Here is a 24,011-nt window from a genome sequence, read left to right on the forward strand (position 1 = left end):
GGTTTCATATTGTACAGTTGCACTGCAAATATGAAAATCTTTAAGATTCTCAAGAGAGAAGCTCTCTTTTTTTTTTATCAGTTGCTGTTGGGTGTGGTGACTTATGAAGAATGGACTTGACATGGTTTTGTAGAAGATATCACTTGGGTTGCTTTTGGGCTTGTATTTTTTGTACTTTCATTCATGGCAGTTACTTAAGATGGAGAGGTGCTGATTCAGTCAGCATCATCATTGCAGCATTATCCCATAAATTGTTTAATTTCAAGTCAGGATCCTTTCAGATGGTGTATGTGAACTGTCTTGAAGTGTCAACTTTTCCACTAATACCATCTTTGGTATGCATGATGCATTTTTTTTTTCTGGGAAATCTCCATTGTTTCACCATGTCAACCTTGGTGGGTTCCCTTGTGTTATTGAACTGCTGTTTGCTTTGTCTTCTGTAGATGTTACCTGTTTAAGTAAGATTTGGATATAGATGTACCTCTTTTTTAATATTCAGATTGTGGTTACTTCTTTTCAGGCCAAGTCCTCCTTCACAGACTGTTGTGGCTGTGAGCAGCATGTATGGGCGTGTTCGAAAACCTCTTGATTTCAAGCTTATGGGCACCTTTTCTGGTATTCAAGGATCAGCGGGTTTAGAAGGTCATGCAAATGATCATTATGATTGTTCTCTTTGGCTACCAATTGCTCCACCAGGATATTTGGCTCTAGGGTGCATTGCCCATGGAGGAAAGCAGCCACCACCTACTCATATTGTTCATTGCCTGCGATCTGATCTTGTAACGTCGACTATGTATTCAGAATGCATATACAGTGCAGCCTCTTGTGGTTCCTATGCATCTGGTTTTAGCATTTGGCGTTTGGATAATGCTTTTGGGTCATTTTATGCGCATCCATTCACCTGCAATCCTCCTTTGAACAATTGTTTTGATCTTAATCATCTACTTCGTGGGTTCTCTTGTCATCATTCTTCTTCCTCTAGTCAAGTTGCATCAGAGTTCGGTGCTAAGCATGAGGATACACGTGAGCTTTTAACTACTCAGGGTACAACTTCATCTGGATGGGATATTCTCAGATCCATATCAAAAGCAACAACTTGTTACATGTCAACCCCCCACTTCAAGAGAATCTGGTGGGATAGAGGTAGTGATCTTCGCCGACCGGTCTCTATATGGCGGCCTATGCCACGTCCTGGTTATGCTATATTGGGTGACTGCATTACTGAAGGGTTAGGATTCAGTCTTCTGCATTCATTTTAACCTTTGATTATCCCTAGCAGTTCTGTATCATTATTTATGGCATATTTGTTTCCTTCTCAGCTTGGAACCACCTCCCTTAGGCATCATATTTAAGGCTGACAATCCTGAGATTTCCTCAAAGCCTGTACAATTCACCAAGGTTGCTCATATTGGAATGAAAGGTCTTGATGAAGTGTTCTTCTGGTACCCAATTGCTCCTCCTGGTTATGCTTCTTTGGGTTGCATTGTAACACAAAATGATGAAGCTCCAAATTTACAATTGTTTTGCTGCCCGAGGTTGGATCTTGTTAGCCAAACCAATGTACTTGAGATGCCAATAACAAAATATTCGAGCTCAAAGGCATCCCAGTGCTGGAGCATTTGGAAAGTTGAAAATCAGGTTAGGATTGGTATGCTGGTGTCCATTTGTCTCTATGCCTGGATTCTGACTGTTTCATTTCAAGATTTTATCCTGATTTGCACAGACATGCAAATTATAAAATCTCCCTTTATCATTTGGACTCTAACTTATTTATTTAGGCATGCACTTTCCTTGCCCGCTCCGATCTGAAAAAACCATCAAGTCGATTGGCATTTGCCATTGGGGATGCCGTGAAGCCAAAGACAAGGGAGAACATAACAGCTGAGATGAAAATAAGATACTTCTCTCTGACAGTTCTGGACAGCTTATGTGGAATGGTTCGTGCCACCTGGGAAATAGTATCAGATTTCCTTTTTTTCTTTTTCTTTTTGTGCATCTGCTAATAAGGTAGTTTAATTTTGTCATTTCCAGATGACACCACTTTTTGATGCAACAGTCACTAATCTCAAGCTTGCAACGCATGGGCGGTTAGAAGCGATGAATGCTGTCCTGATTGCTTCAATAGCGGCTTCAACTTTTAACACACAATTAGAAGCGTGGGAGCCACTTGTCGAGCCTTTTGAAGGAATATTTAAGTATTGTTACAACCTTTTTTCCCTGTCAAAGCTTTTTGCAATTTATAATTTTTGTATAAACATCATTGTTTGCTTTTTGTCAGGTTTGAAACCTATGAGACAAATTTAAATTTGCCATCAAGAATAGGCAACAGAATGCGCCTTGCTGCTACCAGTGTTCTAAATATCAATCTTAGTGCAGCAAATCTTGAGACATTTGTGCAAACCATCACTTCATGGAGAAAACAGAGAGAACTAGAAGAGAAATCAGTGAAACGAATTGAGGTTAATGTTATCTCTAAATCTCCATGGTTGCTTCATTTTATTATAGGTTGCTTACTAGGTTATTCGGTCTTGCAGGAAGCTAGTCTTCATGATGGACATGGTGATGATGCAACTTTCTCAGCACTGGATGAGGATGATTTCCAGACTGTGACAATAGAAAATAAACTTGGGCGTGATGTTTTTATCAAAAGAGTTGAGCAAGATTTTGATACAGTTGAATTATTACTTCATGATTCTTGTACCTCAGTATGGCTTCCGCCTCCAAGGTATTCCGACAGATTAAATGTTGCAGATGAGTCAAGGGAACCACGTCGTTATGTTGCTGTGCAGATTGTAGAAGCAAAGGTTCTGAACATTGCTAACTTTTTTCAATAGCTAGCTGAGATTGAGTTCTACTGGTTGTTTCAATTTTGGGTGATTATTCTGGCATTCACAGGGTTTGCCTGTTGTTGATGATGGAAACAGCCACAATTTCTTCTGTGCTTTGCGTCTGGTTGTAGAGAATCAGGAATTAAGTCAGCAAAAGCTTTTTCCCCAGAGTGCAAGAACAAAATGTGTGAAGCCATCAATTGTTAAATCGAAGGATGTGGTTGAAGGCACTGCTAAATGGAATGAGCTCTTTATTTTTGAAGTTCCTCGGAAGGTGTTCACTGTAGCTTATTAGATTTGACTTACCAATATATATATATATATAGAGAGAGAGAGAGAGAGAGAGAGACCATGATTTTTTTTTCTGACATTATTTGCATTTCTCCCAGGGGTTGGCTAAGTTGGAAATGGAGGTGACGAACCTTGCAGCAAAGGCTGGAAAAGGTGCCTGATGTTTGCCATGTTAGATTAGACTTCGTAGTGATGTTACTAAATATTGCATTTTACTTTAAGTTTCATTTTTGATTAATTGAAAACTTGTTTATAGTACCCATTAAACGAAATGATTACCTGAACATGTGACTCGCTTCTTGTTCTGGTGTTTATGCCTTAGATGATCTAAAGAGTTGAAGTTGATCATATATGTTGGTTTTTAGCAGCCCAAGTTGCGCTGAATAAACAAATATTTGGTGCTTCTGTATTCTAAACGGAGAAAGACATGCTATTATCCCTAATGTTTTTAACTGGTATAATGCAGGTGAGGTTGTAGGTGCATCTTCATTTTCGGTAGGACACGGTGCAAGTACTCTGAAGAAGGTTGCTTCAGTCAAAATGTTGCATCAAGCTTATGATTTTCAGAACACTGTATCCTATCCACTTAAGAAAAGGGTTAGTCTAATTGATGCTATCAGTCTTTCTGTTTGAATTTGGGAAAGCATCGTTAGTGAACTTTATGTATTCTTATGCTTGTTTTCTTCAGGGCCAAGACACTGATGATTACCAAGGATCCGTTCTTGTTTCTGCTTCTTATTATGAAGGGAAAATAGTTTCAAACTTCGAAAGTGATCGGGGAGGAGGCAGCGATATTGCTAGAGATATAGGTTTCTCTGTGGGACTTGCTCCAGAAGGTTCCTGGGAGAGTTTTCGGTCTTCTCTTCCTCTCTCAGTAATTACTAGAACTTTGAAGGATGATCTCATGGCTGTAGAAGTACTCATGAAAAATGGAAAAAAACATGCTGTTTTGAGGAGTCTTGCAACAGTTATAAATGATTCGGATATAAAGTTGGACATCTCAATATGCCATTATTCTATGGGTCAAACTCGTGATCCAAACCTTCAGAGAAGCAATGCTAATGTTTTTGTGGAAGAAGTGTTCCAAAATCAATGGTATCATCCATCTGGTTGGGGAAATCACAGGCCTAGTTTGGGAGACGATGGCCCCAGGCGTTGGAGTAGTAGAGATTTCTCATATTCATCTGATGTGAGTGTTTATAACTTTGCAAGATGATACACTTTGCATTAGATCTCATTTTCCGTCCATTTGATTTTTTGCCATCTGATTTACTTTTAGGATTTCTTTGAACCTCGCATTCCGCCTGGATGGACATGGGCATCAACATGGACTGTTGACAAGTCTTATTGTGTTGATGATGATGGCTGGGCATATGGGCCTGACCATCACAATTGCAGATGGCCACCAAATTCAGCTACAAAATCCAATCTTCATAAATTCCGCCGAAGGCGTTGGACCCGTACAAGGAAGCAAGTTAATGATCAGGTTGCTGCTATTACTGATGTTTTTAATGCAACTAGTCCTGGTTCTGCTACTATTTTACCTTGGAGAAGCATGTCCAGAGATTCTAATTGCTGTTTGCAAGTTCGTCCATGGATTGATGATTCTCAAACTCTATATGCATGGGGACATTCAGTGGTTCAAGGTTCCGCCTCTGTCTGGGGAAAGGATCAATCATTTGCTGATCAAGGTGTACCTGCTCGACAGAATACTATGAAGGAGGCAAAAATATCTACTTCTCCATTGAGGTTAGATCAGCTTGAGAAGAAAGATGTACTATTCTGCTGTCCTGGCACTGGTGGTAAAAATTTTTGGCTGAGTATTGGTACTGATGCATCAGTTCTACATACGGAGCTCAACACCCCCGTCTATGATTGGACAATGTCAGTTAGTTCTCCTTTGAAATTGGAAAATAGACTTCCTTGTGGAGCTGAATACATTATTTGGGAGAAAATAAAAGATGGTAACAACATAGAGCGACAGCGCGGCTTTATAGAATCCCGTGGAACTGTGCATATGTATCATGCTGACATACGAAATCCAATATACCTTAAGTTGTTTCTTCAAGGGGGTTGGATTGCAGAAAAGGTGTGAATTGCGATTTTCAATGTGTCGTTACATGCACATTCCTCATGGTCCACATAATAATCAATCTACAAGGTTTTATTATCTTGTGAATAATTTTTGTTAATTCACTTTCACATCTTCATTTTGTATTGCAGGATGTTCTCATTTTGGATCTTGCTAGTAATAGTCATGCTGCTTCTTTTTGGATGGTTCAAAGACAGAGAAAAAGGTTTGTTCTTCCAAAACTTTTCTTTGGGTAAAGGTGTGTGTAATTGCCGTGAAGTATTTTTATTTGTTAGTGGGAATGATGTATTGGAAATAGCCATGCGATGTAATCTTAATGCCTTTTGATGTTTGGAAATTCGGTTTTGTCTGACGATGTTTTTAGAGTAGTCAATACACCAGATTCTATGATTGATAGTTTTGTCAATTATGCAATGTTCAGTATTCTTCTAATTTTATTGTATTTACTGAACCCGTAAGTAATTCCAAACCTGTGGTAGTTAATACTAAGCTCCAGGAAGGGTTCAAGAAAAAGGAATACAAGATGATTCGATCCAATAATGTGTTTGCAAAAGAACAGGTCAAGCACATAAAATTTCAGTTTTCCTGCTGATTTTCTTACTGTAGAAGAACACTTGGAAGTGTAGGTGAATCCTGTGATTTTACTATCTTACTGTTTCTTTTACGGATTGTGAGCACGATTAATCTATGCAACTTACTACACCATGTATCGAACATTTTCAGCATGTGACTAAACATAGATACCAGGAATTTAAGCCAGTTGCTTATGTGATTTTGTTTCTTAATTTCCTTCCCCCAGTTAACATCTGGCTTTTCTTTACATTGGACTATTGACTACATAAATAGGAAAAGACATATTAGATAATTATTTTATGTGTAGTATTGCTCCTGAGCAAACTTTATTTAAGGAAAATGAATGATATGTTTTGACAGATTCCAATAACAAGATCCAGTGGCCAATGTTATGTTGGATGTAACAAAAAACATTGGCTGATTTGGTTGGAGATCAATTTGTTACAAAGAGCTAATTTCTTTGCTCTGTGGATGCTACTTTGTGTATAAGTTCCTCTTCTGAAAAGTCCTAATTTTTTTCTCTGGGGATGCTGCTCTGCATATGGATTTCTTGTTTTTTATCCTAAGGATTTTTTTATAAGATTGGATGACCTCTTTTGACTTTGGAAGTAGGTGATTCTAAATTTGATAACTTACATACGATAATAAAACTTATGCAGCATCTACTAGTGGCTTGATGTTCGCAAATTGGTAGCCTGTAAGATATCTGCTGGCAGTCTTCTTCTTCATTGTAGTTCAGAACTGCGGGGTCCATCAAAGTTTAATATGACAGCTGACGTTAAGGAAGATCTAGCTTTACTCCTAAGCAAAGATAGAAAAGGAGCTTCTTGAGTACAAGGATCACTAAGTGGTCTTCCAACGATTTTAATGCATAGCCTTTTTGTTGCTTAAATTAGGTTTGTGATGATTTTAATTTGAAACCTTGTTCTTCATTCTCTGATAAATATTTGTTCAGTAATACTCAAAACAATCACCTCATGAGTAAAACAGGCTTGCCCAATCTTGGACAAAAACAGATTCTGAATGTCAGTTTCAGTTCCTGCCTTTTCAGGTCCTTGCAAATTGTTGGACCTTTTACATGGTAATTTGATTGAGACCTGATCTATTGCAGCTTTATTGTGCCTGATTATGTGCAGGAGGTTGCGAGTAAGCATTGAGCGTGACATTGGGGGGTCAAATGCTTCCCCAAAGACCATAAGGCTTTTTGTCCCATATTGGATTAGCAATGATACCTCATTATCATTAGCATATCAAGTAGTGGAAATTGAACCACTGGAGAGCGCAGATGTGGATTCTCTTGCACTGTCAAAAGCTAAATCTGCAAAAATAGCCATGAAAGCAACTCCTGGTTCATTGCTTGGGAGACAGATTAGTTCACGGAAGAATGTTCAAGTGCTTGAAATAATTGAAGACACTAGTCCGGTACCCAGCATGCTCTCTCCTCAAGACTATATTGGCCGTGGTGGTGTAATGCTGTTTTCGTCACGGAATGATAACTATCTGTCCCCACGTGTGGGGATCTCTGTTGCTCTTCGTTCATCTGAATATTTTAGTGCAGGGATATCTCTTCTTGATTTGGAGAAAAAGGTAACATGGATAAATGTTGTCAAAGTCTCTTAGATGGCTTTAAAGCTCGTCTTTTTTCTTTATGACAAGCGGCACTTATACAGTTTTATTTCTCTTACAGCAACGAGTTGATTTAAAGGCATTTGGTTCTGAAGGATATTATTATAAGCTTTCAGCTTTGCTGAACATGACGTCAGACAGAACAAAGGTATACTTTTGCATGTGCATCATTTTTTGGCTTCTAACTCTGCAACCTGGTGGCAAACTGTACTTAAGTGCTCGATTTACCTTCATGTTTTTATTGCTAAATTTGCTTATAGATCAAGGTATGACTAGTTTCATCTGTTTATGTCGTTACCGTAGAACCTTACTGATTTGCCAGTGGTAATTCAAGGCCTTTTAGTGAATTTGTATCTTGAAATTGTATGATATAGCCTTATTAATTATAACTTCATTCCTTTTTGGGTAGTAATCATGATATTTTGATCAAATGAGACCATTTTACAAGCTGTTGGTGAGTTTGTTCTTTGGCTATCTTAGATGTATGTGATAAGAATGTAAAAAAAGACAACAGCTGTACTCTACATCTCCTAGCTTGGTACTTATTTTTTTCAGTAAAGAGTGCTGGTTTCATACGCAGTGTCTTCTGGCTTAAATTGTGACTGAATAGTATGAGCTGTTTGATTATGCAGGTTGTGCATTTTCAACCACATACATTGTTCATTAACAGAGTTGGGTGCAGTGTTTGCCTGCAGCAATGTGATACTCAGTCTACAGAATGGATCCATCCTAGTGATACTCCTAAATGTTTTGGTTGGCACTCCACAAAAGTGGAATTGTTAAAGGTAGGTTGTAGCAAAAGTTTTCTTGCCACTTAGTCAAACCTATATTAAACGGAAAAAATCAGCAAGCCCTTGATAGATATATAATGTCTGCTTTATGTTGAACACTATTCTGTCTTCCCCACGGCAAATCATGTTTTCTTTGTCTTTGCCAAAACCAGTTGCGGCTGGATGGATATGAATGGAGTGCACCATTTAGTGTTAATACTGAGGGGATGATGTCTATTCACTTGAGAAGTGAAACTGGAACAGAGCAAATGCCTCTCAGGGTTGAGGTTAGAAGTGGAATGAAGGGCTCTCGCTACGAAGCTATATTCCGTCCAAATTTCTTTTCGAGTCCTTACAGGTTCTGTCATCTTGTTTTCTTTGCATCACTGTTTGCTTCTTAAGAGTTTCTTCAAACAGTACCAAGTAAAAATCTGATATGTTTGTACCTTTGTTTATTGGAATGAAGATTGCCTCTGCTGACAACTTTTATAGGACATAGAGTCCTACAACTGCATAATTTGCCTAATTTGCCTAAGTTTGCTAATGAGTATATGTTCGAAGTGGTTTTGATGTTTAAATTCTGATCCTGCTAAAAATAGCTTTGACCACTCTTTTTTTTGGGTAAATGGTCGGGAGAAATGCAAAACACAGCTCATTCATTGAAAATGGAGACTTGTATTGGGAGGAAAGTCCAGAATAGTTCTCGGAGATGGGAAGTCTACTATTCATAAAATAACATGATGAAAACTTTATAACTTGAAGTTTTTTGTTTTCTCTGCTGAAATGAGTAGTAAAATAGGCCTCAATTTTTTCCTTTTGGATGAAAAAATGAGTTCTAAAAGCTTCCTTTTGAAGCTGTTTTAATTCATATATCTTTATTTTCTCAATCATCAATTATGTGATGTGAATTACGATTTTCCAACCCTTCTCTATGATTTGTTATCTGCAGTGAATAGTAGGAGCTCAATAATTGCTAATTTTCATTTTGCAGGATTGAGAATCGGTCTTTGTTTTTGCCAATACGTTTTCGGCAAGTAGGTGGTTCCAGTGATTCATGGAAGTTTCTTCTGCCCAATTCATCCACTTGCTTTTCATGGGAAGATCTTGATAGGGAAAGAATGTTGGAAATCTTAGTAGATGGAAGTGACTCTGGCACATCGCAGAAGTACAATATCGATGAGATATTTGATCATGAGCCTATCCATGTTGATGGAGGAAATATATTCACTTTACGCGTTACTATTTTGAAAGAAGAGAAAACAAATGTTGTTAAAATCAGCGACTGGATGCCTGAAAATGAATCTTCTGCAACTTTCAATAGCATTTCCTCTTCTATGTTACACATCTCTGGAAATTATTTGCAGCCTCAGCAATCGATGTCCACCCCAGAATGTGAATTTCATTTCATTGTTGAGGTTTCAGAGCTTGGTTTGTCTATAATTGATCATACACCTGAAGAGATATTATATATGTCGGTCCAGAATCTTTTGCTGTCTCATTCAACTGGACTTGGCTCTGGAATCAGTAGGTAATGTGTTCTGGTGACTGCTAACAAGGTTAATGGTATTTCTCGCTGTTTGGGCATTCATAGCTTCTACTAGATGCTTTCACGTAGTAACTAAGCACTGTTATCTTCACAAACCATTAATGTTAAATTAGTTTACTGCAGGCTCAAAATTAGAATGCATGGGATCCAGGTGGATAATCAGTTGCCTTTGACTCCAATGCCAGTTCTCTTCAGGTCACAGCGAATAGGAGAGGAGAATGATTATCTCTTAAAATTTTCCCTCACCCAGCAATCAAATGGATCGTTGGATTTACATGTATATCCATATATAGGTTTCCAGGTGAGTGATCTGATACAGCTTCCTTATTTTATGTCTTTCTAGTGATTACCAAGATATTTACTGATGGTTGAGTACGTACTAACATCCTCTCAGGGACCTGAAAATTCTGCTTTTTTGATCAACATCCCTGAACCGATCATATGGCGCATTCATGGAATGATCCAGCAGGCCAATCTTAGTCAGTTATCTGATGCCCAGAGCACTTCTGTTTCAGTTGATCCTATCATCCAGATTGGGTATTAAAACATTACTTTTTGATCTTTGGATCTTTAGGTGTACAGAAAATCTCCAACATTGCTTCTGTGAACTTTCTTGTAATTGGAAATTTTCAAATTGACAGTGTTCTAAACTTCTCGGAGATCCGATTCAAGGTTACTATGGCTATGTCCCCCAGTCAGCGCCCAGTTGGTGTCCTTGGTTTTTGGTCAAGCTTGATGACTGCACTTGGAAACATGGAAAATATGCCAGTTAAGTTTCTGCTCCTGCTTGATCTTGTAATTTAATTGGATGGTATGTCTTGTAAGCTTGTCAGTTCTTCCCAAATTTTAGTGACTGGTTCCTTATTTGTTGGTTTCTAACATGAAACCTTCAGCTAATTAATCAGTCTTCTTGTGTTTCTGGTGGTAGATTCTTGAAGTTATTGAGTTGTATGCGATCTTGAAAGAGATTTAAAGAAGTAAGAACAAGAGGAAGATGAAGGAGGGAAGCTAGTACACTCTTGTTCTTACTATAAATCTCTTTCAAGATCACAAGAAATTGATTTGGAATGCTCTGGACTGCTTAAGCAGTCTTCCATACTATATGACTTCACTGGTTGTATATGGAACACTCAGTTGATATAATTTCTTTCTTGTCATGCAAAGTGCTGGGTACTGTTGGCAGCTGACTGAGATCAATAATTTGACTTTTTAATCAGGTCCGGATTAATGAGCGGTTCTTGGAAAATGTATGCCTGCAGCATAGTGTTCTTGTTGCTAATGCCATCTCAAACATTAAAAAGGATCTTCTCAGCCAGCCTTTTCAGCTACTCTCGGGTGTTGATATACTTGGCAATGCTAGTAGTGCACTTGGACATATGAGCAAAGGTGTTGCAGCCTTGTCGATGGATAAAAAATTTATACAAAGTCGACAAAGACAGGTTCATCAGGAATACTCTCTTTCATTGTTATGCAACATGGTGGTAATATCGAAGATCTTATTGAGAACAACTTGCATCTAAGACTCTGAATCCTTAGCAACCAACATCCTCTGTTACCTTTTTAGATTGTGGATTTTGTCAATGAAAGTAGTCGTTCACATTATGAAAAAAGAGCAACAAATACGTCCAAGTACATACTTATCCTATTAAACAGAGGGCAGTTCTCTTGGACCCAGATGGTAATACATATGAAGGCTTCAATATTAACTGAAGAATTTAGGTAGTTTTTAATGTGCATAGTAGAGGTTGGGGTGCATCTACTTTTGCAGTGATCTAAAGCCCATTTCTGTTACATTGCATTCCATGAGATGTGATATTTTGATAGTAATTATCCATTACCGATGCTATTCTATTTGAATCTGAAGTAATTTTGTTGTAATTTTAATGTAAATCATATTTTGGGTTTACATGCATTCCTAGTGTGAAAATTCCCTACGCAAGCTGGAAGTGTGACTTTGTACATCCAAAAACCTGTTTACATTCTTTCCACAAAATGCACATGTTTTTACAGGATGCTAAGGGGGTAGAGGATTTCGGTGATGTTATCCGGGATGGAGGTGGTGCGCTAGCTAAAGGCCTTTTCCGTGGAGTCACTGGGATTTTAACAAAGCCTCTTGAAGGCGCAAAAGCTTCAGGTGTTGAGGGCTTTGTTCAGGGTGTTGGGAAAGGATTAATAGGTGCTGCTGCACAACCTGTTAGTGGGGTTTTAGATCTTTTATCAAAAACTACCGAAGGTGCCAATGCTGTGAGGATGAAGATAGCATCTGCAATTGCGTCAGAAGATCAACTCCTAAGGAGGCGGCTACCTCGGGCAATTAATGGTGATAATTTGCTTCGACCATATGATGAATACAAAGCGCAGGGACAGGTATTTTGCTTTTTACCTTGCTCATATCATCCTCCACAACCCTCCTTTGTACTATGGACCAAACAACATTCCATGCCCCAAATCTGGGCAAGGAGTTGTAGTTAGGAAGCAGAGGTATGGAAAAGATTGTGCAGATGAGGGTGATTACAAAGTGTTGGATTCTTGATGGCTTTTCACTGGTATGGGAAGGAAGCTTTTCTGTTATAATGCTGAGTGCATGGGGTGGTTTGGCAAGGATATGGTCTGTCTCAGTGTGCTTTCTGATTGAGGTTTCAGTGGGTCTTTTGCAGGTGTGGTGGATGGGAGGTGGATGCAAAGGCATGGGAAATATTGCATTTGGGGGGCCTGGGTATTGGAATGATGTTAGAGTAGGTTGGGAGGCAAGTAAGAGGAAGCTGGTTAATGTCTCTGGGAGTGGGGAGGAGGACAGGAAAGGGAGGGGGAATTTCAGATTTAGGTGTGCAAAGGTGGTGGAGGGGGTAAGAACACGAGGATATAGAACAATATGTGAAATATCTAGAAAGTGCAGTAAAGATAGATTAATAGGTGAAAAACAAAAGTTCTGTCCTTATACACTGTAATGTGTATTGTGCTTGACTAGCTTATCAAAAGAGCTCATTCATGTTTTCCCTGCATAGCATTCAATTTTGGGCCATAAGATATCAGTTTTCTATAGAATGCTGTCATGCTAATTCGAATTTGAAGTGCCCTGGGAATCTGAGTATGCTTTCTGTCAAAACATTAGGCAATGTTGCAGTTAGCAGAATCTGGATCATTTTTCAGCCAAGTTGATCTGTTCAAAGTACGTGCAAAATTTGCCTTAACGGATGCCTATGAAGACCATTTCTTACTTCCAAAGGGACGAATTGTTGTTATTACTCATCGAAGGGTGATTTTGATGCAAGTAAGTTTAACTTTAATCAAACTACCTGGTAGATATCAAAAGAAATCTTAATCCTGACTAAATTTCTAATCCTATCTAGCATTTGATGGCTCCATACTCACATCATCTTGCTTAATTTATTAGCAACCATTCAACATTATTGCTCAAAAGAAGTTCAACCCAGCAAGGGATCCTTGTTCGGTTTCTTGGGATGTAGCTTGGAATGATCTTGTGACAATGGAATTGACTCATGGGAAAAAAGATCATGCAAGTGCTCCACCTTCGCGGCTTGTTGTGTATTTACAGAGTAGATCATTGGAGGCAAAGGATCAAGTTCGTGTTATAAAATGTAATCATGACACCAATCAGGCAATGGAGGTTTATACTTCAATTGAGCAAGCAAGGTCTACATATGGACCAAGTCAATTTCAGGTGCTGATTGTGTTTTGATTGAGTTTGTAGATAAATTTCCTTGATCATATTGTGGTCGTTCTCTTTGTTTCATCTTTAATTTTTCTCCCATCTTCCAGGCATTGCGTGAAAGGAAAGTGACAAAACCATATTCTCCAACTGCTGATATGGCCTCTGAAGTAATTTCAAAAGATGGAGTTTGTGTCTCCTCTCCGCAACAGTTGCCTGCATCAGTACCATTAACTTCTACATTTGGAACTAGCGAACATTGAATGATAAAAAGAAAATAGTTTATGTGATTAGATGTTGCAAGTTGTTACTGGTCATCCATGCAATCTAGAAGACTGCTCAGTTATTGCTTTTTTTGCAAGAAGTTGCATCACTATGAAGGTAATTTACATTTTATTCTTTTGTTTTCTAAAGCTGAAATCCACCCAATTCCACACTACTCTCCTTGGGTATCAGCTAATTTGCTTTTTTTTTTTTGTATTTTTTTGGGGGTGGGCCATGTTGCCAAATTGTCCTTGAAGGATGTTAAGAATCTTGCCTCAGTATCCAGACTTCTAAATGTGGAATCTTTTAAAATTCTTGGCATGAAGTTTAAAAACTTGGTTTTAGGTTTCCTTTTTTTTAGCATTGATATTAATAACCTGAACATCAAGCGACGATCCTGCTTCCTGGCGTATGTGCGTGATACGGGTTGAATCTAATGTCTTCCTGGTAAAGTCTTTTAACGCTTCAAACATCAATTTGCCTTGGTTCTGTCCAAAGTATTTCAGTTTTATGTCACCAAAAATGGCCTAAAACAATGTCACTAGAGATGAAGCTCGGAAGCTTAAATTTGATAGTGCATCTTATATTACTGTATATCTGGATCTCATCAAACGCATAAGTTCCAATCAACACGAGTTTAGGGTATGACACCATTGTTTTTGGGTTGCAGGTGCGTAAGTTCTGGCTTGAGGGCAGAAAAGGTCAAAGAGCCGTATTGTTGAAAGTACTCCCAATGATGGGCTTCCAGATTCTGGTATTTGTATGGTGCATTTTATGTGTTTTATGGGTATAAATATTGTACATAACATAGATGGCAATACATGAAGATAATTTAGGTTAGAAGCTACAGGACATGTTCTACCTCCCATTATATATTCTGGGCATTGGATGGCTTTAGCCACCCATTTTGCATGCCATGTAATCTTAATGTCTATACTTAGGCTTTTAGGTCCATATAGCAAGGCTTCGCTCCTCAGCAGATATATTGTGTATGCCTCTTGTTTCATCGGTAACTCGTGTGGAAACTTTTCCCAGATAATCTGGAAGTCTTCTTTGTCCAGGATCCTGTTCTTGTTTTCCGGCCAGTTATTGATGCTCTTTATTCTGTCATCTACTACAAGATGGAGCAGATTGTATTTGCAATTTGAACTATAATATGTAAGACTGGTAGTGTGACTGAGATGGCATATTGGCTGCTACGTTATGCAAAGCTGGAGTCCAATCATTATTGGATGTCTGCAAGGAAATCGTTCGTTTTCTTTCTGAGTAGTTATGATGTCAAAAGCGTGATAGCTGGGACATATCTGACAATGTCAGGCTGACATGTGTAGTACGGTTATTGTTATTGTTTGGGGGTTAATGGTAATCAAGCATTCAAAATGAGGCCTGGCTATTTCTCGGGCATGTTGACTTTGATTTTTTTTATTTTTTTGGTGGTGGTGGGATGGATCAGATGGTTCATCGTTGGTAAACATCAACTTTATGAAGCTCAAAAATTACGGGTAAAATGAAAGTCAATTCAGGGTTGGCTACAGATGTACAGTGACGGTGAAGTAAGCGTCCCTCTCGGCTGAGGAGCAACTGCTGCATTCTTGGTTAATACGCTATTCTTGCAAGTTGCAATCAGTCACAAATAATTCCCACTACAACTTAATATCCAAATCATGTTGAGTGATTTATGCTGGACGGTTTCTAGCAAATTTAGTAATAAAATCTTCTTTGTTATAAAAAAAAAAATATCATGTTTTAATAATGAGTTCAAAAAAATTGAGTTGAGATAAAGGAATGGGAGCCAAATCGCGGCCCTGATAGGAGCCAGGAACTCTTTTCTACTCCAAATACACAAGGGCATGAAACATTCGGGTCAACCGCACAAGACCAACACTGCTCCATAATTAACGGCAGAAAACCATTGGGTGCACAATTACCAAATGAAAATAAAGATAAACTCTACATCATGAAAAAGTTGTGCTGTGGCAGTATAAATTGAGATGTGATGAGAATATACAAAGACCGCAGGCTTTTTTCTTATGGGGGTTTCTTCAACAGTTTTTAGTATGTATTACTAGTATTTGAGATGCCAATAATGATGCTTCTTGGGGAGACAAAAGAATTGCTGAGTTGCTGTAATGATTACGTAATGATTGTGTGTTTAATGATTACAACCCTTGTTGAGTTGCTGTACCAAGCAGTCTCCTGTTTCATAACCTGTTATTTCCACACCATTTTTAAGTGAGAAATTATTGTGTGTATATTTCTCACGGCCTTATAGGGGAGAAAAGGGCGGAGCTGATTACGTTGATAATTGTGTGTTTTATTTCTTACTAGTTGTGTATTAGAACATGCTCAAAGGTAAGGGCATAAACAAGTCTAATGAAGTGAAATATGCTAGTGTTTAATCTTGTTTGATTATTTCAACAGGATTGAAATTTTGTTCAAATTTGATTTTTTTTTTTTTTTATCAAACTGACTTTGAGCGAATTTTTTTAATAAATATTATCGAATATGAAACGCTATTCAAAATATAGTTTGACTAGTTGGACGAATCAAATTCAAATGATTACTAAACCAAGCTCGATTCGACTTAGGTGATGTTTGGTAAAAGGGAATCGGAATTAGGAATTGAAATAATTCCAATTCTTGTTGTTTGGATTACATGTATTGGATTCAAAATCTTGGAGTGAATCATTAAAATTTAAGAGTTCTCAATCCCTAACAAATTGGAGGGGTTTTGGTATATTCTCAAATTTGACTCAATTTGCCTTGAAGACTTCAAAAAAGAAATGAAAACATATCATCTTTATCCCAATCTCCATGATAGAATCTTACCATTAGATTTTCTCTTTCATCTTTTCTCTCTCATCTCATCTTTTACGGCAAGCTTTCATCATCATCCTTTTCTCTCTTTTTTCTCTATTCATTCACTCCTCCAATCTTTCATGGAAGCAGCCCCATCTCATCTGGTTATCTCTCCTTTTTTATTAATTTCTCTCATTTTCTCTTCTCTTCTCTCTTCACTCTCTTCCTCTCTCCTCTAATACTTTATGGTAGTTGCTTCTCTCCATTTGGTTCTCTCTCTTCTCTCTTTTTTTTGCTTTTTGTGCAAGCCTTTCTCTTTCCTCCAATCTTTCATGGCAGCAGCCTCACCTTATCTGATTGTCTCTCCCTTTTTATTAATCTCTCTCATTTTCCCTTTTCTTCTCTCTTCACTCTCTTTCTTTCTCCTCTAATACTCTATGGCAGTCATTTCTCTTCATTTGGTTCTCTCTCTTCTCTCTTCTTTTTTTCCTTTTTGTGCAAGCCTTTCTCTCTTTTTTGTCATTCGCTTTCTCATGCACCACAGATTGCAAGGTTGATTGGTGATGATTAAGGGTTCGTTTGGGAGTGGATGATTTGGATAGAAAATAAAGGGAAAGAAGAGAAAGTTAACTTTTGCTTCATTTGTTAGTTTTTAATATGAAAGAAAAGAAAGGAAATGGAAGGATGAATAGTTATCAATATGCTTCCTCCCAAATCGGAATGAAATGGGAAGAAAGCTTGGAGAAAGCTTGATAATTTTTTGAAAATGTCTATTTTATCCTTAAAAAGGTTTTGAACAAATATTTAATGACCTTCATATTCAAAATCATTCCACTAATTCTCAAAACTCCCAAACAACGTAACAATCTCTTTTCTTCTCTTCTCTTCTCTTTTCTCATAATTTAAGCTTTCCCTTCTTTTTTTTTTTTTTTTCTATCCTAAACTCCCAAACTAAGCCTAAGTGCTAATTCGAGAGAATATGAATGAAACACGAGTATTCAAAGTAAGGGTTGGAAAGAAGGAAGCGGGAAAAGGAAAAGAAAAATAATAAATAAAATAAAATAAAAATAATTTGATTTCAAAACCTTATAAATATATAACTTGATCAAAGTTCTACTAAATTTGTAAACATGATTCTAATTACAATTCCGATTTCTAGACTTGAACCAAGCGCGCCCTTAGTTTGTGTCCTTGCGACTACAAAATTGGAAGTTCCAACTCAGAAGAGGAGAAATTGGATCTTCCTAACCAAAAAGGCTTCCTAACCAAACCTGAAGGAGAAAAGTAGCAGTCATTCCTACCAACATAACAAGTCATTTGGAATGGGGAAGACTACTAACAGTTTGTTCAGGCCCAGCAGGCGGCGCGATCAGAATTTGGGTTTTGGTACTCGGAAGAGCCTGTCCTTCATTCGGGAGACCCAAGAGTTCGTTCTTCAACATGCTCACCTGAGTGGTGGACGACCGGGAGACCAAAATATCCTACGCTCTCCAAGATGGCTGCTAATTGCTCCAAAATGTAAAACTTAATCGTAGTAGTGTTGTAAAACTTAATCGTTGTAGTGTTGTTACTTTCTTGGAAGGAAGAACATGTTTTCCACTTCTCTCTTTTTCTTTTTTTTGCCCCCTTGAACTACTGTAAGGTAGTCATAGTATGGTAATAAAGAAAATGATCTGAGCAGCTGAGCCGAACCCAACCCATACCACCTGTTGAGTCTTATAATTGATTATATTTATTTATATATGTTGCCCAGTCCACGGCCGTATTTGCGTCTAATCAGCTCCTTTCCCTCCTCTACATGTAATGATGGTAGTATTTTGATAAATCATACCACAATTTGGTCATCTCTGCAGAGTTCAGAGAGGATCATGGCTAACGAGGGAAGTATAAAGTTCTGTTAAGAGTATCTTCTTATTGCAGGAATCTATTGAGAGGATAGGAATTACAAAAACCAGAGCATTATCCAACTGCCGACATCCAACACTAGAAATTAAATAGCGGTACACTAACTCACTCACCCCTTGTCAACTTGTTGTCTACTTCTCCCAGATTTTTTTTTTTTTTTTTTTGTTCGGAGCAATACTTCTCCCAGATACTGTAATTCTGTCACAATAAATCTAGAAAATTTCAATCTGACTGCAAAAAAAAGAACGACTGCTGAAACCAAAGCTCACAAGTGTTGGTTGCATCTCTTTCGACGACAAAAAGTAGAACCAGAGGAGACCGAGGGTCCAAATCAAGCAACCCTCTCTGAATTCTTGCTGCTGATACTGTTTCTACTAATAAATCTACTTCATTTACAAATGGAGCTTCCACTTGAGCTCTTTCATCTCATCAAGAAGCGCTCAAAAAGGTAGGAGTACCATACCATTATTGTTTGATTCTTTACATTTTCAAGCGCACACTTTTTTGGCTTCTTCGCATATCTGAACTCTTTCAGAACCCCTGACCCAAGAAAAGTTGCTTTCAAGAACTCTGATTCACGCTCACTACTTTAAATTTTTAGCTCTCTCCCTCTATCCATCAAAAGCATTTTCAGCCACCTTTTTGCAGATTCATTTCCTTTGCTTCTTTTCTCTCCTTTTTCCAATTTTTTTTGTTTCCTTTTCTGGATTGGCGGGTTTTAGAATTTAGTATGTCCTGCTTACAAGTTGGGGGAGATGATTGCGCAAAGTCCTTAGATTCTAGATCTAAGGTCATGTCCGTAATCCAAGAATATTGCTTTAAAAATGAAAAAGTGGACTGATGGTGTTTTGAACTTACTTATCTAATTGATTGCACCATTGATTTGCTTTCCTTCTCTCTTTGGTTGGTTAGTTTCAGTACATTATCCTTGAACTTGAAGATGGTAACTGGCCAAATCTAAAGATTGAAGAATAAGGTCTTGTTCGCATTTGGAATTCTAACTACAAACTGCCTCGGACCTGCAACTGTTGCGTACTCCAATAAATATTGGTCCAAGAATCTATCTCTATAGTTGTGCGTGCTAAGTTTGGGAATGAAAAAGTGGACTGGAGGTGTTTTAATCGTAGGGCTTGCATTGATTTTAGTTATTAGTTACAGTTTCGTTGGGAAGTCCGCCCAACAAAAGCAATCAGCATATGATTTTTTCAATAATCATCCTGCTGACAATGCCAACCCGGAAGGCAGGAAGGGCCATGATAATGTGAAATCAGCTGAGACTGACGTCATAAAGGCACTTAATTTTAAAGGAAAGCCTCGATTTGTCCATGTTGAAGGGCTCAGCTCCTTGTATGGTAGCTTGGGGAACTTTTCCAAAGAGGAGTCAAAAGCGTTGCAGGTATGGAGCCGAATGCGCTTTTTATTATCCAGGTCAGATGCATTGCCTGAAACACTGCAGGGCATCAAAGAGGCCGCTGCAGTTTGGAAAGAGTTGTTGTCAACCGTTCAGGAAGATAAGGCCTCCAACGTAAACAAAGTTGGAGAGGATGTAGATTGTCCGTACTATGTCAGTGCGTTTAATGGCACAAAATCAAGGAGTCAGAATGCAACTCTTGAAATCCCTTGTGGTCTTGTTGAAGATTCATCTGTTACTGTGATTGGAATGCCTGATGCATTACAAGACGGTTTTCAAATTGAGCTTATTGGCTCAAAACTGTCAGATGAGCCCAGGCCTCCTTTGGTGTTGCAGTACAAGGTGTTTTTACCTGGAAAGAACCTGACAAAGGAGCCCTTTGTCATCCAAAATGCATGGGCTAATGAATCTGGGTGGGGGAAGGAGGAAAGGTGTCCTGATCATGGCTCGACTGACTTTCTAAAAGGTAAATCCTTGCAAAGTTTTAATCAGATAGATTTCATTTGACTCACTGTCCAAGTCTTTTGCGTGTATGCTTAAACCCTACCCTCTGGCTTAGTTTTATTGGCCATCGTAATTCAATCTTGCGCATGTAATCTATAGCCTCAGAGATTTTCAATGTGGAATGCATGATTAGCTAGTATGATTCTTGTTTCCTTGGTCACTCAACTGACTTATGCATTAGTCATGTATGAAGCAATTTAGATGGATGAGTCGAGACAATAATATAACTGCCCTATTTCATGTTTCAGTTGATGGGCTAGTAAAGTGCAATGCGCAGAGTGTCAGGACGGCTATGCCAGAGAATTCAAATGGGAGTAATCGTAGCAGTGACAAGTTAACCAATTTTTCTGATGGGGGTACCCATGGAAGTGCCACTTTTCCTTTCCCTTATTTTGAAGGCATTCCATTTACTGCCTCATTGTGGGTTGGGTTGGAGGGATTCCACATGACAGTCAATGGAAGGCACGAGACATCTTTCGCATACAGAGAGGTATAGTAACTAATATCAACGTGGAGCTCAAAATGCGTATAATAGGAGAGGATGCTTATTGATCTTTCAGGAATGATAGGAATAATATCTGTTGTATGATTTTGATGCAGAAACTTGAACCATGGTTGGTCGGTGGAGTTGAGGTGAAAGGTGGCTTGGACACCATAGCTATCTTAGCAAAAGGATTGCCTGTTTCAAATGACCTGAATTTAGACGTTGATCTCGAGCTTCTCAAAGCTCCCTCAGTTTCCAAGAAAGAGCTTGTATTGATGATTGGTGTTTTCTCAACTGCAAATAACTTCGAGAGGCGTATGGCACTGAGAAGATCTTGGATGCAATACGATGCTGTACGCACCGCCGAGGTGGCTGTCCGCTTCTTCATCGGTCTTGTAAGTGAGGCATCACACACACACTGGGCGGAGCTTGTTTTAGCACTTGCAGCTATTCTTCGAAATTACCCATTGGAAGGTTCACCACAAACTTAAGCCCTACTTGAGGCTCTAACCTGATTGCTACCAACAATCCTTTTGATGTTTGAAATATTCGGGCTTTGCTTCTGTTTACAATGAATAATATATAGCTTAAGAAGACACATGCTGCTGAATTTCCACTCTCTATTTATTTACAGCACAAGAAACAAGCAGTGAACTATGAGCTGTGGAGAGAAGCTCAAGCATACGGAGACATCCAGTTGATGCCTTTTGTTGACTATTATAGCTTGCTCAGTTTGAAAACCATTGCAATTTGCATTCTGGGGGTATGCAAACAAAGCTCTCCTCCACTCCAGATAAAGAGGAATAATATATTCTCTCTGTGTATATGCATATTATATATGTCTTCTTCCATCTATCAACACATGATGGGCGGCACATTCTCATTGTGACACAGACTGAAATCCTGACTGCTAAATATATAATGAAGACGGACGATGATGCCTTTGTTAGAATTGATGAAGTTGTATCTAGCTTGAGCTTGAAGGGAAAGGCTTCTTCAGACGGCCTTCTGTATGGTCATATATCGTTCGAATCATCACCCCACAGGGACAAAGAGAATAAATGGTACATCAGTCCAGAGGTAGGTAGTAGGTACTACTACTCATTTTTGTCTTTTTAAATCAAAATCAAATGTGGAGGTGGTCTTGTCCCTCTGTATATAGGAATGGCCGTATGCATCATATCCGCCGTGGGCACATGGTCCGGGTTACGTAATTTCCAGAGACATAGCGAAGTTCATCGTTGGAGGCCATCGGGAAAGGGACATTATGGTGAGAATCATCATCATCATCACCATCATCAACTCGTCTTGTTAACTCCAAAAAAAAAAAACCTCCTTTTTTTGGTGTGGTGGGAGAGTAAAAATTCCCTAATTTTTATTCATGACTAGAAGTTTTTGATGGGGTTGCAGCTGTTCAAGCTAGAAGACGTGGCTGTTGGGATATGGATAGAGCAATTCAAGAGCCTGGGACACAGCGTGAAGTACGTGGACGACGAGAGATTTTACATATCTGGGTGTGAACCAAACTACGTTCTGGCCCATTACCAGACCCCTCGGAAGCTTCTGTGTATGTGGGAGAAGATCCAAAAACAAAAACACCGCCGCCACGACGACGACCCTCCTAACTCCTGCTGTGACTGACTGACTGATCATCATTGTCCTCCGACAAACAACTTACGGTGGTGTTTTTGTGCTGGGTGCAGCAGCATCAAATTCAAATGTGTGCGATTGTTTTGTTCGAGGAATGACATATGATTATTAAATAAATGATATTGGGTGTCGTGTGTGTGCGCGTGACTAGACTTCCCGCTCCGGTCTCTAACATAATATTTTTTTTTTAAAAAAAATAATAATAAAAAATTATGATCCAATAACCAAGTACTCCCTCCGTCCCGTTTTGTTAATCTTCGTTTTTTTTTCCACATAGATTAAGAAAGTGTAATTAATTTGGTTGGAAACATAAATTTAGATTAATAATTTCCTAAAATACCTTTATGCTAATCACGAAGAATGCCAATTAATATCAGTTATAGCTAATGGTACCAATAAATATCAGTTATCGCCAATAGTGCACCCTGATTGTTTCAATTACCGCCAATAGTGCCAATAAATATCAATTGTGAGAATATGGATGGTTTTTCAAATTTTCACTCATGATTTTGTAAATAATGATGGCATTATTTGTTTCCCTCCTGATATAAATAAATTTCAAAGAATAACAAAGATAGACTTTTCATTTATCTATGTATTGGAAAAGCTCAATGTATTCAATGTAGTGGGCTAGTATTTAATAACAATGTATTAATAACAAGATATTTAATAAGGGGTATTTTAGACAATTTGAAAGATTACTACATTCCTTAATGGGAAAGTGAACTACAATTTGGGACAGACGAAAAAGAAAAATAAGACTAACAAAACGGGACGGAGGGAGTATATATTTAGAAATATCCTTTTTTCTTTTGCATATCTACAATAAAACTCTTCGTTACTTACTGAATTTATAACCGCCATCTTTTTACTTTTTAACCTTATTTTGTATTTTATTATTGTTTTAAGCTTCATAAGTAGAATAACATAAGGATAATATTGAAATAAAAGTTTAACTTTCTTGTATTTCCTCCGAAATGGGCTAAAATATCACGAGAAATGCCAATCTAAGGGAGATTCTTGAGATTTTAAAAATCTATTGGATGCTAAGTGATATTATGCAAAACATTACGGGAGGTTTCAAAAATCATTACGGTCTCAAGGTTATCTGATCACTTGCCGTGCCGTGCTGGACATCATGATGGTCTACATACGCACAAAATAATGCTACAATTACGTTAGTGCTCTTGCCTTTTTACGTTTCTTGAAAAGTCTCTTTGTTTGCTCCAAAAAAAAAAGAAAGAGTCTCTTTATTTTGTTTGCCATTGAACGGTCGGCAAGTTGATGACGCTGTGAAATTGGAAGCAGGCTGTTCCCATTTTTGTCTCATCTTGTCGTGGCACCTCTAGGCTCTAAACTAGAGCCAACTGGAATTTGATTAGTACGTTCAAGATGCCCAAAAAGTAATTAGATACCACTAATACTACTGCTCGTAGTGTAATTTGGTAGATACCATCGCTAATCCTACTATAAAACAAACGAAACCCTATTATACTAAAGTCGTGCTTAATTTTAAATTGTACGTGTTGAGATGTTAGTTCCCCCCCTTTTTTTTTTTTCTGCTGAGTAGTTTGATTGTGAGAGATACAAAAGAGATG

General features: G+C 38.2%; 2 protein-coding genes across 5 annotated transcripts in view; both read left to right on the forward strand.

Moving 5' to 3' along the window:
- The window catches only part of LOC113737866 (uncharacterized), a 42,081-nt gene extending 27,174 nt beyond the window's left edge, over window positions 1-14,907 (forward strand). Inside the window, exons 39-64 of the mRNA XM_072084116.1 lie at window positions 521-1,228; window positions 1,320-1,638; window positions 1,779-1,937; window positions 2,032-2,195; window positions 2,279-2,459; window positions 2,535-2,804; window positions 2,896-3,102; window positions 3,218-3,272; window positions 3,586-3,716; window positions 3,808-4,308; window positions 4,399-5,208; window positions 5,343-5,416; window positions 6,921-7,371; window positions 7,472-7,558; window positions 8,043-8,195; window positions 8,354-8,538; window positions 9,172-9,708; window positions 9,850-10,027; window positions 10,121-10,263; window positions 10,368-10,494; window positions 10,944-11,165; window positions 11,737-12,093; window positions 12,839-12,997; window positions 13,121-13,408; window positions 13,507-13,777; window positions 14,331-14,907. Coding sequence (XP_071940217.1) covers window positions 521-1,228; window positions 1,320-1,638; window positions 1,779-1,937; window positions 2,032-2,195; window positions 2,279-2,459; window positions 2,535-2,804; window positions 2,896-3,102; window positions 3,218-3,272; window positions 3,586-3,716; window positions 3,808-4,308; window positions 4,399-5,208; window positions 5,343-5,416; window positions 6,921-7,371; window positions 7,472-7,558; window positions 8,043-8,195; window positions 8,354-8,538; window positions 9,172-9,708; window positions 9,850-10,027; window positions 10,121-10,263; window positions 10,368-10,494; window positions 10,944-11,165; window positions 11,737-12,093; window positions 12,839-12,997; window positions 13,121-13,408; window positions 13,507-13,659 — 6,619 coding nt within the window. The 3' untranslated portion in view covers window positions 13,660-13,777; window positions 14,331-14,907. The remainder of the gene's footprint in view (window positions 1-520; window positions 1,229-1,319; window positions 1,639-1,778; window positions 1,938-2,031; window positions 2,196-2,278; window positions 2,460-2,534; window positions 2,805-2,895; window positions 3,103-3,217; window positions 3,273-3,585; window positions 3,717-3,807; window positions 4,309-4,398; window positions 5,209-5,342; window positions 5,417-6,920; window positions 7,372-7,471; window positions 7,559-8,042; window positions 8,196-8,353; window positions 8,539-9,171; window positions 9,709-9,849; window positions 10,028-10,120; window positions 10,264-10,367; window positions 10,495-10,943; window positions 11,166-11,736; window positions 12,094-12,838; window positions 12,998-13,120; window positions 13,409-13,506; window positions 13,778-14,330) is intronic.
- A 2,694-nt stretch (window positions 14,908-17,601) lies between these two features.
- Window positions 17,602-22,543, forward strand: LOC113738015 (hydroxyproline O-galactosyltransferase GALT3). Of its 4 annotated transcripts, none has more exons than XM_027265162.2 (8): window positions 17,603-18,812; window positions 19,277-20,241; window positions 20,528-20,769; window positions 20,880-21,158; window positions 21,398-21,526; window positions 21,658-21,843; window positions 21,926-22,033; window positions 22,156-22,543. In XM_027265162.2, the coding sequence occupies exons 2-8, from the start codon at window positions 19,458-19,460 to the stop codon at window positions 22,402-22,404; spliced, it is 1,977 nt and encodes a 658-aa protein (XP_027120963.1). In that variant the 5' UTR covers window positions 17,603-18,812; window positions 19,277-19,457; the 3' UTR covers window positions 22,405-22,543. The 4 variants fall into 4 exon arrangements, with proteins under 4 accessions (XP_071940219.1, XP_027120963.1, XP_071940218.1 ...); XM_072084117.1 differs by having other exon boundaries at window positions 19,283-20,241; XM_027265163.2 differs by having other exon boundaries at window positions 17,606-18,812; window positions 22,174-22,543.
- Window positions 22,544-24,011: the final 1,468 nt, after the last annotated feature.

Source organism: Coffea arabica, chromosome 3e (assembly GCF_036785885.1).
Source record: "Coffea arabica cultivar ET-39 chromosome 3e, Coffea Arabica ET-39 HiFi, whole genome shotgun sequence".
Classification (NCBI taxonomy): domain Eukaryota; kingdom Viridiplantae; phylum Streptophyta; class Magnoliopsida; order Gentianales; family Rubiaceae; genus Coffea; species Coffea arabica.